Source organism: Bos mutus, chromosome 16, assembly GCF_027580195.1.
Source record: "Bos mutus isolate GX-2022 chromosome 16, NWIPB_WYAK_1.1, whole genome shotgun sequence".
Classification (NCBI taxonomy): domain Eukaryota; kingdom Metazoa; phylum Chordata; class Mammalia; order Artiodactyla; family Bovidae; genus Bos; species Bos mutus.
Window position 1 is genome coordinate 9,498,707 of NC_091632.1, and position 13,446 is coordinate 9,512,152.

The 13,446-nt window shown below is 44.2% G+C and overlaps 1 protein-coding gene across 6 annotated transcripts in view; it reads left to right on the top strand.

Moving 5' to 3' along the window:
• Positions 1-13,446, top strand: part of DENND1B (DENN domain containing 1B) — a 269,708-nt gene that overhangs the window by 152,857 nt on the left and 103,405 nt on the right. For all 6 annotated transcript variants that reach the window (XM_070384685.1, XM_070384689.1, XM_070384690.1 and 3 more), the window contains one exon: positions 10,490-10,590. In XM_070384685.1, coding sequence (XP_070240786.1) covers positions 10,490-10,590 — 101 coding nt within the window. The remainder of the gene's footprint in view (positions 1-10,489; positions 10,591-13,446) is intronic.

Sequence of the window (13,446 nt, forward strand, 5' to 3'; positions counted from 1 at the left end):
TTCACTCATTGGATGTTTATGGTGCCAAGGGAGGCTCCTGCCTCTTGTTGTGTAGAAACAAACTCATTTATTCTTGATCATTGAGGTCAGTCGCTCCAGCCAGTAGCTTAGTCCCAGTTAGCCTGCTGGTTCAGCAGCATTAAGGGGCTGGAGGGCCAGGTGGCATCTCATTGTCTGGTTCAGGTGGACGTCTCCCGTTGAGGTCCAATCTGCAAACCAGAAGAGCTCTGCTCAGCTGGGGCAGGAAGGAGAACTTGCCCAAGTAGGGTGTTAGGTGTGGTAACGTGGGGGCCACCCCACCTCACCCCTGACCTGTGATCCCATGTCTTCTGGCTTTGGGAGAAGCAACACCGTGAAATGTTTTCTGATTCAGAGAGTGTCCTTCATCATGTAAAACACAGCTGCCCCCTACTTTCCTCAAGAGTGCTGTTCCCCCATGGTGGACATACCTGGGTCTTGAGCGTGCCGCCCCCCTTCCAGTTAGGCCAGTGGCTTCTTGGCTCCAAGTGTGGGTGAGAAGAGTCGAGTCCACGGCCCTGAGCCTGCCACGTCAGTTTGCAGTTAGATAGATAACCCTGATGATTTGCATGCTGTATACAGTGCCATGCCCTCAGGGGTGTGCTTCTCTGAGTCCGGTTGTGGCCGTGCTGGCAGAGGTGGCAGGTCCTCACCCAAACCTTCGTCCAGTGACCCTGAGCCTGATCAGACCTCCTCCTCTACGGAAGAGGTGCAACGTCCTTAACTGACGACACTGCGTGGCCCAGCTGCTTGCCAGGGAGATGCCTCCCTAGAATCCTCCTGCCACCGAACCTCCCAAAGCAGGTCCAGTGGCCCACCCAGAGCCGCTGGCAGTGTCGCCCTGTGGGAGCAGGCCTCCCAGGGCCCAGCATCTATCCACCTTCCTGTAATGCATCTCAGGGGCCTCTGCCCCCACCCAGGACAGCAGAGGTGCCCCAAGAGCCCAGGGCACAGGCCAGGAGCAGAGAGGGAATCTGGGGCAGGGGGCAGGCGTTGAAGGCACAGCTTCCCCAGACCTGTCATCTCCCTGCCATTTACCGTGGTGATAAATAGTGTCATGGGAGGAGGGGAGCAAGTTAACCACCTGAGAAGAAAACCAGGAACTTGGTTTTGTAGGAGACTTTTGGCTTTGGTCGAGTTTTCCAAACAATAGTGTAGCGGTATTTATTCATTTAGTATTGATAAAATATTATAATTTGCCAGGTACTGGGAATTTCAAGGTTATTTATGATTCTAAGTCGTAAATAATAAATTATATCATGTCAATCAAGGCCTAGGCAGCGTGAATAGGACTCTGATGTGGGAAAGGTAGGAGAGAGGGCAGTAGGTTAAAAGCTGATCCCAGTAGCATGCCTGGTTCTTGGAAGGAAGTTGGTGTTTTGTCTTCGAAATATTTACTTGTCGTGTGTGTGTGTGTGTGTGTGTGTGTGTGTGTGTGTGTGTGTGAGAGAGGTCGTGCTACAAAATCTGGCTGGACAGACAGGCAGTGGCCAGATTGTGAAGGATCTCTTTTGCTAAATTAAGGGGTTTGGATTTTATCCAGCAGACTGTGGGGAGGCAAATAGGGGACATGCTGTGACCAGCTTTGTTTTGGGGATGGGAACTCTGATGGCGTTATATTAATAAAAGAAAACTGGAGTAGGGAAACTGACTGACAGGCGTCCAGTGAAAAGGCAGTCACAGTGATTTGACCAGAGTTGGCCAGGTCCTGAATGAACAGCGACCATGAAAGGCAGGTGAGGCTGGGGTTTAGAAACGTGGCGCATAAGGGGACGTCTGTCGTGTGCATAGCCTGCTTGAAAGCAGATAAAGAAGAGGGGCAAGTTTAGGCTGACACATAAAGGACAGACGCTCACCAGGTATTTCCTTAGTGTCTGACGCAGTGGGGCCGAGCCTGCTGTCATTTGCTATGAGTAAGTAGTGACTCTGTGGAGTGTGTGTGTGCGAGTACACACACACACACACGCACACACACATGCACGTAGATGCTTATGTGCACGTTTACATATTTGTGCTTAGTTGCTCAGTCGTGTCTGACTCTTTGCAACGCCATAGACTGTAGCCTGCCAGGCTCTTCTGTCCATAGAATTCTCCAGACAAGAATACTAGAGTGGGTTGCCATTCGCTTCCTCAGGGGATCTTCCTGAAGATCTTCCCAGCAATTTAACCGTGGTCTCCTTCACTGCAGGCAGATGCTTTACTGTCTGAGCCACCAGAGAAGCCCATGTTTATATATAGGTGTATACATTTAAAAGTGTTTGAGGTGTATGCCAAATACACATATATGTACTTTAAGTGTGTATGTGAATATTATATACAATGTAAATAATACAGCATATGATATATATATATATATGTAGTGTTTCATTCTCATTTAATTATACGTAATTTGCGAATGGTTAGAGTCGTTTTGCTCCACTTGTAAAGATTCAGAAGCCCCTTTGGGGCTGCCCTGCACCTGTGGTTGTCTGTCTTTCCGTTGCTGGTGGTTCACCATCAGTTTTGTTCCTGGTTAGGAGATGTTTGTAGGTTATGATTTTCAGAGACGCCTAATAGTTTTAGAAAATAGGTTCAGTCAATTAGCTTTTATTTATTGGTTGTTTGGACCATGTCCCTTAATATGCTAGTAGTGTGATTATACCAATATTATCTTTTAAATTTAGAGATTTATGTTTCAGTTCATGATTACTCAACTGAAAACACTGGACGATTTCATGTAAGCCAATTTTTTCTTTTATCCTGAAATTTATTGTGTAGCAGATGAAACAGTTGAACAAGAGTGATCTCCAGGTTTCTTCCTAATTGTCAGTTGCAGGATTCTTTAATTGTATGGTTTACTTCTTAAATAACTGCCTCATTTTTAAAGCATAGTTTGTATATAATTCACACGAACATTCTTACTTCCAGGGTCTGGAACCCAGGGTCTGGAAGCTTGTGTGGAGAGAAGGCAGGTACGTTTGAGTTATGTTACAGTGTCAGGCTCCTGAATTTTGTGGAAAAGTAGATGGGTTCCTCTAGGAAAAGCAAAACTGCTGCTGAATTGACCTGAAGAGTGTGAACTAGAGAGCAGAGAGAGCGGCAGACTTAGTGGTGGTAACGTCACCCAGGGGAGGAAGTGGGTGGGCCGGCGTTGGTGTTTCTGTGCAGTGTGACAGCTGCAGAAACGCAGAGCTGAGACTCCCTCGCGTGTAGGCTCCTTGAGGGCAGGGGTCTCGCATCTCTGGCTCATCATCCTGTCCCCAGCACCAGTGGCGATGTCTGACACCTGTGTTATGTCCCCACATCTAGTTATGTGGTCTTGGGCAGTTGGTTTAACTTTGTTTCGGTTCCCCCACCTGTAAAGTGAATGAAAGCATGAGTACATGAAAGCAGCAAGCCAGCGAGAAACGTTAGAGCTGTTTGGCCGGCCAGCCGCGAGGTGAGCAGAGCTTTCCCAGGGAGTTGGGTGCAGGGAGGTCAGGATGAATGTTTGGCAGTGAAAGAGCAGGACACACCACCCTAAAGGAGGAGGCAAGAGTGACGTGTAAGATAACATCTTATTATAAAAAAGCATTGAAAACCAAAGGGTACAACCAACCACTGTCCTCTTTCATGCTACAGGATTGCTGTTTCAACTGTCAAGTGGAGTGTTAGAGTTTTGCTGTATTAAGAATGTTTCATAGTTGGAATAACCTTGCAGTTTTCAGGTAGCCGGCTGCTACCTTTCTTGGCCTAAACTTTTAAATGTGAATGTAAATTAAATGCGTTTAAACAGATGGTCTCTTTATGCTTTCCACTAAAATTTTTTTCATTCCATGAGGAATTTATCGCTGCAGCAGTTTATTCTGTGCACCCATAACTGTTTATAGCGCTTAGGTTTCTGAGTTAAATATTGATTCACTTAAAAATCAAATGAAGTCTCTAATCAATATTTCTTGCATTTTATGCATAAATAAATTCCTAGGGAACATAAATATGTCCCTCAATAATTCTTATAGAACTTTAGTTGCAGGCAGAGGGACTTTTATAAAAAAAAAAAAAAAAGACTCTGGCTAAGAGACACAGAGCCCCGAGTAACAGGAGCAGCAACGGGTCAGGATGAGACCTTTACTTGTAAAGTGTGTGAATTAGGATCGTGCTGTTTTCTGTTGCGGTCATCACACTCAATGGACCGTCTTCCTGTCGTCTCCTTGGAAATCTGGTAATGTGTTTTTTTCCCTCCTCAAAATGTATGTTTACCGAATCACTTAAAACATGGCCTAGTTGTATCAGGGGGCTGATTTCCTCTAATAAATATCTAGTTTAACTTTCAGAGCAAAGTGAGATTTCATATCACAAAGGGAAGGAACTTGGGTTTCACTTCCAACTAAGTATACTTGCAGATCGAGGTGATGACTCGTAGAATTTTCATCAGCTCCCTCTGTGACATTTTGGAGAGACTGCTCTGTTGGGTTTCCTGCAGACTCTGATGCCTGGGGAAAGTTTTTTACATTGCACCTCTATCATAGATGTTGAATTTTTCATTTAAAGGTCAGCTGTTCTTGTTTGTCTGTTCAAAGACTCCTTCTCTGCTATATAATTAGTATAAAATGTTTTCAGCCAGTATTTATTATTCAAAGCCTTATAATGATGGGGATTCTGAATCTTTGTATATCAAAAGCCAGCTTAGAATAACGGTTATTGTATTCTGGAGCCTGCCGGCATTGGTACCCTGGCTTTGCCACTTGCTAGTTGTGTGAAGTGACGTGAAAGTGAAAGTTGCTCAGTCCTGTCTGACTCTTTGTGACCTCATGGACTATACAGTCCATCTAATTCTCCAGGCCAGAACACTGGAGTGGGTAGCTGTTTCCTTCTCCAAGGGATCTTCCCAACCCAAGGTTCAAAGCCAAGTCTCCTGCATTGCAGGCAGATTCTTTACCAGCTGAGCCACAACGGAAGCCCAAGAATACTGGAGTGGGTAGGCTGTCCCTTCTCTAGCAGGTCTTCCCGACCCAGGAATCAACCCGGGGTCTCCTGCATTGCAGGCGGGTCCTTTACCAGCAGTGCTAGTTGTGTAACCGCAGGCCAGTGGTGTAACTTTGCTGCGGAGTCCTGGTCTGTAAAGTGGGCATGATGATAATCGTACCTATTTCATAATGTTGTTGTAGGATTAAACCTGAGTGTGTCAAGTGCTGAGAATATGCCGGGCCCAGAGCCAGCTTTGGAGAAGGCAACGGCACCCAACTCCAGTACTCTGGCCTGGAAAATCCCATGGATGGAGGAGCCTGGTGGGCTGCAGTCCATGGGGTTGCTAAGAGTCGGACACGACTGAGCGACTTCACTTTCACTTTCACTTGCATGCATTGGAGAAGGAAATGGCAACCCACTCCAGTGTTCTTGCCTGGAGAATCCCAGGGACAGGGGAGCCTGGTGGGCTGCTGTCTATGGGGTCGCGCAGAGTCGGACACGACTGAAGCGACTTACAGCAGCAGCAGAGCCAGCTTGCATCACGTAAACACGTACTCCTCACTGTTAACGGTGACAGCGTTGCCCTTAGACTTGTGGCCACAAAGGGAGGGTCCAGTTTCCTTTATACTGTGACTCAGTTCACTGTGAGCAACCTTTGTTGTCAGATTTCTCTGATTTCACAGGCCCCAGGTCTTGTGTCTCTCACGTGGCTTCCATACATACTTATTTCACAGTTGTACTCTATAGGAAATAAATATCCCTGTGAGTTTTGTGTGTGTGTTAGTATGTTGGGACTATATCAGTTTGGCATATTGAGTATGTTTGGTGAAATTATATGTGGATTTATATATTCCTATGCCATTTAACAAAGATGATAGGATTTTTTTTTCCTTAAACCTTTATTTGATAGCTTTTTCTCTTTATTTGGTACCTTTCCTTTTTGCTCAGTGACAGCAGTGTATTCCTTCAGTCTCAAGAATGTGATGTCAGTGATATCTTCTGACCCAAACACTGAATCTTCTTCTCCCCCCATCCCCTGGTTTCATGAAGAACCGTGGTGGTAGAGAAACAGCTGACAAATGTCAAAAGAGCGCTGTGGGGGGTCTAACCTGATTATAAACCTATAACTACCTAGAATCTTAGGTAAGTCTAATCAAAATAATGTGATTATCTTTTCCCTTTAAGCTTAGAGTAAAACCTAAAAATTAAGAAGATCCTCCTTCTTACTTGGCTTATTTATTGATCTCGTTTCTTTTTTTTAAATTGCCTTGTAGTTGATTTATAATATTTTGCTTGTTTCAGGTGGACCTTATGGTTCGGTGTTTATTTATAGACTCTGCATCATTTGATCTCATTTCTTCACAGGCCTTCATTCTCCAAAGCAAACCTCTACAGCACATCGTTTGCTTTCCTCCGTCTGCGAAGTTCTGGAAATGTTCTAGGGAATTGATTTGCTGTGACAGTCAGCACTGTGTTCAGGGGTGCAGACAGATCTCATCTAGAATGAAACCTAGTGTCTTCACCAGGTCCCGGGAGTCTCCTCAGTTCCGACCTGCTTCCTCTCTGACCTTATCCCCTGCTGCTCCGCCTTTTGATCCTATCAGCTCAGCCCCCCACTACTTGGTGAGGGTGCCGAGCCTGCCCTGCCCCAGGACTCCTGGATGCCCCTCTCCCCGAGCGCACCCTCCTTGGATCCCAGGGTTCAGTCGGGTCTCGGTGCCCGTGTGGCTGTGTCAGAGTTTGTACCCCACCTCCTGTGTAGGATGGCCCTTCTGTCACTCTCTCCCCCTTCCCCTGCTTTAGGTTTCTATGCAGAATTTACCTCCAGCTCAGACATGAATATATGTCTTACTTGTTTACTGTTTGTTCTCTGCTCTGATGCGAGAGCGCCATGGACACGGGCTTGGTTTACCGTTTGCTCTCTGCTCTGATGCAAGTGCGTCATGGACACGGGCTTGTTCTGCATCCCTGCCCCTTTGTTTTTGCTGTTGAGTCACTCAGTCGCGTCCACCTCTTTGTGACCCCATGGACTGCAGCACCCCAGGCTCCCTGTCCTTCGCCAACTCCCATAGCTTGCTCAAACTCATGTCCACTGAGTCAGTGATGCCATCCAACCATCTCATCCTCTGTTGTCCGCTTCTTCTCCCACCTTCGATCTTTCCCAGCATCAGGGTCTTTTCCAGTGAGTCGGCTCTTGGTATCAGGTGGCCAGAGTATTGGAGCTTCAGCTTCAGCATCAGTCCTTCCAATGAATATTCAGGGTTGATTTCCTTTAGGATGGACTGGTTGGATCTTCTTGCAGTCCAAGGGACTCTCAAAGAGTCTTCTCCAGCACCACAGTTTGAAGACATCAATTCTTCAGTGCTCAGCCTTCTTTATGGCCCCAACTCTCACATCCATACATGACTACTGGAAAAACCATAGCTTTGACTAGACGGACCCTTGTTGGCAAAGTGATGTCTCTGCTTTTTAATATGCTGTCTAGGTTTGTCACAGCTTTTCTTCCAAGGAGCAAGAATCTTTTAATCTCATGGCTGCAGTCACCGTCTGCACTGATTTTGGAGCCCAAGAAAATGAAGTCTGTTTCTGTTGCTTAGTAGAAATTTATGATGGAACATGGCAGGGACTCAAAAACTTTGTTGAATTAAGTGACTAAGTTATTATAATATTTCCAATTTCACAGTTACCTACTGTGCATTAAATCTTTCTGAGATTATCTTTAGATAGATTTTGAAGGTGGGTCTGAATTATTGTCTAGGTAAAGTGTTCTGTTAACCATCTTTATGGAAAAAAACAATTCTTAACCATTTCTAAAGATATAAAGTGTTAGGATTGATCTGACCTAAGATTAAAGAAGTTAGATCTCTCTGAGACCGTGTTTACAGATCATATAGCATGTATTTCTTAAAGATGAGGAAACCAGGGTCTGGTTCTGTTTGTGGGTGTGTGTGTGTGTGTGTGTCTGTGTTGTGGGTGTGCCAGTTACACAGCCTCAGCGGCAGTGCCCTGACTCGTCTGTGATATAGTTCATTGTTATTACCTTGTACAATATAACTTCTTAATTTCCTAGTAAATTTATTTTTTCTTGTTTTTTTTTTTTTTTTTTTTACTTACTGCCTCACCCACAAGCATGTGCTGTGATCAGATATTCTCTGCTTTCTTAAGTCACATAGTTGTTACAAGGTGCTGGGTGGACATGGATGATCTTCTGATACATTTCTGCCTTCTTTGGAAATCTCCACTTTGATGTCTCCTTGTTAACAGAGTCAGTATTTGCAAGAGCAAATTCCTCAAAGTTCCACCTGAACCTGACACTTTTGTTGCATTTCTTTAAATAATTCATCCTGGTTGCTTAAGCCAGAACCTGTGGATTGGTGGGGGGGCAGTATTTTTAACTCTCCCTGTGGCCAATCCCTTGCATCTGGGAGGTTGCCCAATTCTGCAGAGCTTCCTTCTTTCCTGGAGGGTCTCGATTAGCTGATGTGACCCTCTACCAAATGTTGGCCTTGGCAGAAAGTTTGTGACTTTGTTTCTTGTTGCAGAAATCGTCCTTTAAGAAACCAGTCAGATTCATCAGATGATACTGTGTGTTATTAGCGAGCAATTCATGACTTCCCTTAGGGAGGACCATCAAGGGCGTAGGGGGAAAGTCTGTAGTATTTAATACAGTGGTTTGGGCTCTGGTGTGCCCAGGAAATTAGCTTAATGTTGTTATAATTCCTCATTTTGAGAATGCATTTTCCCTCCTGTTACACAGTTAATTATTTTCTCAACAATGAAAAAATACTTTCCTTTTAAAAACAGTTTTCAATGAGCTGTTTTAAAAAGCCATCTCTCTGCAGATGTAGAAATCGAGTAAATTAAGTGCCTTTCACAGCTCTGTGAGTGCTTTTAGTCCATCAGGTGACACTGAAGCTTTTAAAGTTGCCTCATTCACAGCCAGGGAGCACAAGCAAGCTAAGAATTGACATCACTGAGATCAACCCCATTTTCATTTCCCTCTGGTTCAGATATATAAGAGAAGTCAGTGTGGTCTGAAATTGTTAAAGAGAAGCAGCTGAATGCCTCCTAGTGGTATATTGTGTGGGCTAATTAAGAAATTTTAAAAATAATATTTATAGAAGGAATATTTTAAATTATTAAAACTTGTAAATGCAAAGTACTAAAACCCTGTGATGATAACATTCCAAATGGAACAAATACATTTTTTGCTATATAAAAATTAATTCAAAATCTTAACCAGAAAAAATATAATACATATGATGAAGATGACTATATTTTTAATCAAGATTTTTATGTTTTTGGTTCAGATTAGATTATTGCAACTGACTTTTAAAAAATTTAGTGGAACTATTTTGCACTTAAATATAGACAAATGTTGCTACTAAGATTGAATTGCTTTGTTTACATTTATCCCTTCAATTTGACTACTGTATGAACTTTAATTTCTTTGTATGATAAAACAAATAATGGCTTATAGAAATTTTGTGGTGCATTTTCAGATAGTTTTATTTTTGAATTCCATTTTTCAAGTCGAATGAAAACTTTTATTCATTCAGTGTCTTGAAAATGCAGACTATAGTAAAACTTTAAAATGAGGAAGAATGCTGATTTAAATATTGCTTTAAATGCTAAAAAAAAAAAAAGGTCTCAAGACTTAGACAAATATAATTTAAAATGTAAACGAAGTCACAGGGAAAGAATTCTGATGAGGGTCAGTGGGCGGGACGCGGGGGGGAGCAATATCCCTTTGTTAAGCATTAAAAAAATATTTAATTAACTGCTTGCCAAAACAAAACAATTAAAATGGCAATTACCTTTAAAATAGCATCAGTGTATTTGCAGCTGTTGTGGTATAAAGCTAGGAAGCACGATGTTAATCTGAAAGGAGCAGTTTAAATATGAAATTATGATGTCCTTGGCTTCCTGTGGTACAGCTGTCGAGCTCGGGCAGCGCGCTGGTCAATGGTGACATTCTCCGTGTCAGCGAGCAGCGTCTCCTGATACCATCACCCGCGGTTCACACGTCGCGGCGGCTCCAACTGTCGAACGCCAGGTCCCCCGGCGCTGCCGCAGCTTCCAGGCTCCCCCGCCTGGCTCACGTTTCATTCTTTGGCAATTTGCCCTAATGATATCCCTGCGGAGCCCCCAGCCTCGCCTCCCCCCAGACCGCATCACGGGGCATTCATCCCAGGGAGCTGGGCACCGGCAGCACACGCCGTAATTTCCCGCAGTTCCTGCTAAGACGCTGGCCTGATGTTTCAGGTTTACTTAGGTTCTTAGTTTTGACCCCAAACAGTCTATGTTACGAAGCTATAACCGTCCGTGTAAGATGCCCAAGAAGCTACTTTGCTGTTTATGCATTTTTCAGGACGGCTTCTGAAACATGAGACTTTTTTTTTTTACAAGCAGAATTGATCAAAATAATACGATTCAAGATCATACATGGCTTTATGAGCATGGTCCATCTTTGATAACTTGAGCGTGTCTCTCCGTGTGGAGGGTCAGCGGCCACTCACTGTTGTTTTCCTTTTACACTTTCTAGTTAACTGCCTGTCTGCACGGCTCGGTCGCCCTGCTGTACCCGATGTACTGGCAACACATATACATCCCGGTGCTCCCCCCGCACCTGCTGGACTACTGCTGGTAAGTTGGCTCTGCCGGCTCCCGTGGGCCCAGACTTGAGGACTGGGAGACGCCGCCTCATCTGCAGATTAAGTAAGCTTGGAGGGCTTACTCGTGTGTCTGTGTATGAATGAGACCTCTCAAATCCGACATGGAGATCAGCAGTAAGTATTAAAAGGTGGTTTTATGAAGGACAGGGTGGTTCTTTCCAAAGGTAGCAAGAATCTATTCTTGGCAAACATGAAGTTCTTTAGATTTCCTTGAGTTTGTTCTGTGGTCATTGAGATAATTAAATGCACAGATAGAAGCTGACCCAGTCTTAACAGCTGTGGTTAGGAACGTTTTGCAGAAGTTGTAGTATCAGTCAGAGAGCCTGTGTCCCAGGAGTTAGAATTTGTCTGCAGAGTCTTTCAGAATCCAGGCTGTCTCTGTAGGGGCACATGTCCATCCCCTCCACCCCAAGGCACGCTTTCCCACACACACTTCCCCCAGTAGCACGCCTGGTACAGATACCCGCAGAGGGCTTGCCTCGAATGCAGGGTTTCCCTGAGTTCCTGGTGGTGAAGTCAAAGCCTCAGCCTTGAGCCACTGTGAAAAGCAGTGTTGACATGTGTGGAAGTAATTCTGAAACACTTGTTGGCATCAGAAACACCTGCTGGTGATCTCACAGTCTGAATTCCGCTGGGCCTTCAGAACTGCCCCCGTCCTATTCCGTGGAGGCTGACGGAGAATTAGCCCCTCACGCAGCAGCCCTGTGGTCTTCCTCAGGACTTAGGGCGATCATCTTCTGCAGGCAGAGCTCAGTTCTTAAGAAGTCAGATAAAGTTTTTTACTCTGAACCATCCACGTGCACATGGCTTCCCTGGTGGCTCAGATGGTAAAGAATCTGCCTGCCAACCAAGAGATGCAGGTTTGATCCCTGTGTCGGGAAGATCCCTAGAGAAGGAAATGGCAACCCACTGCAGTATTCTTGCCTGGGAAATCCCATGGACAGAGGAACCTGCTGGGCTATATCGTCCATGGGGTTGCAAAAGAGTCGGACACGACTGAGTGACTAAAACAACAACATCCATGTATGTGCGCACACACACACAGAAAGGAAATGATTTTGACCATAATAGATTTGTTTTTATCACAACCAATGTTAATTTAAAAAAAAAAGCTTTTTTAGAAATGAAGTAGTTATTTTATTTTCTGATTTCATGGAAAAGCACATCAACTTGACATGTTTCAGGGTTGAAATTATCTAAGTTCATACAGTGAAGTTTTCTGTCAAGTTTTTATGACCAGGCCTCTTCCAAACAAGTGATTTTAATGACAGTACATATATTTTACCACATATCAATTAAACCCACCTACTGTGGGCTTCCCCAGCATGGTAATGTTACTAGTATTGATAATGCCATGAAGTAAGTTTCCAGTGACTTCCCACTGCCATCCTGCCCTTTGGGTGCTGGGAGGCAGAAACAGTTTGGAAGGAAACTGTAGGTATGTGGTTTAATTATACTGCAAAGCACCAGACACATGTCTGAGAGTACAGCTGGCTCTAGAAATAGCTGTCTTTGTATTCACTTTAGAGTCTTCTTCTCTCACCAGAATACTTAGACTAGACCAGCATCCTCGAAGGCAGGAACCACGATTCTTTCACATCAACATGTGCAGTAGATCTTTGCACATAGTATTCAGCAATTAAAACTTACTTATTTTCAATAATTTTGACAAAAGTATTAGAAAATGCATTGCTACATGATTTTAAAAAATCTGTGCCAATGGAGAATCCCTTGGACTGCAAGGGGATCCAACCAGTGCATCCTAAAGGAGATCAGTCCTGGGTGTTCATTGGAAGGACTGATGTTGAAGCTGAAACTCCAATATTTTGGCCACCTGATGTGAAGAGCTGACTCATTTGAAAAGACCCTGATGCTGGGAGGGATTGGGGGCAGGAGGAGAAGGGGCCGACAGAGGATGAGATGGTTGGATGGCATCAATTACCGACTCAGTGGACATGGGTTTGGGTACACTCCGGGAGTTGGTGATGGACAGGAATGCCTGGCGTGCTGCGGTTCATGGGGTTGCAAAGAGTCGGACACGACTAAGCGACTGAACTGAACTCAGTGGTTCAAGAACTAACACTTCTAATTGTGAGGTTTAAAATTACATTTTGTCATACATAATATTAGTGCTATTTTAATTTTTCTGTAGAAAATGTTCTGAAATCTTAGGAGGTAACATCCCTTTAAGTTCCATTCTCTGTAATGATGACACGTTTAAGACGTCCTGAAATGCTGTGTTTAGAAATGACCACTAACTCTCTCCAGAGATGTCTTACTGATACTTTCCAACTCTGCCCACATGTTCTTCTTTTTCGGCTGCTTCCCCTGAAATGAAGGAAGCTTGTTTCGTATCTAAGTCTTAGTCATTTCTGACCTCTGAAATAGCCCCTTTAGGACAGGTTCTAATAGCCTGCGTGCTAGGCACTTCCCTGGTCCAGAGAGCAGAGCCATGGTAATGAAGCAAAAAGTTATCTGAGAGTTCCTAAACCTTAAGGTCACCGTGATGGGCTCCACTTCTAACATAGGAAGCGGGCAGTGTAATCTACATTCTTTTTCCAAAATAGCTGTCTAAGACTCCAGCTCTCTTTCCTTGTCAGAAAATCCCACAGACTGAACTAAGAAAATGGTTTTCTTTTTTCTGCATCTTTGCCACTGATCTTAGCGTCATAATGATGTGTGTGCAAAAGGCAGAAAAATTTGAGATCATGCCTTCAATCTCATATTTTTTGAGTAAAGAAATTTTTGTATCCCACTCCAAAAATGGCACTAGGAAGATGTGACGGGCTAGTTGTGTATTCGCCATCTCTTGAAGGTGGTTGGACTT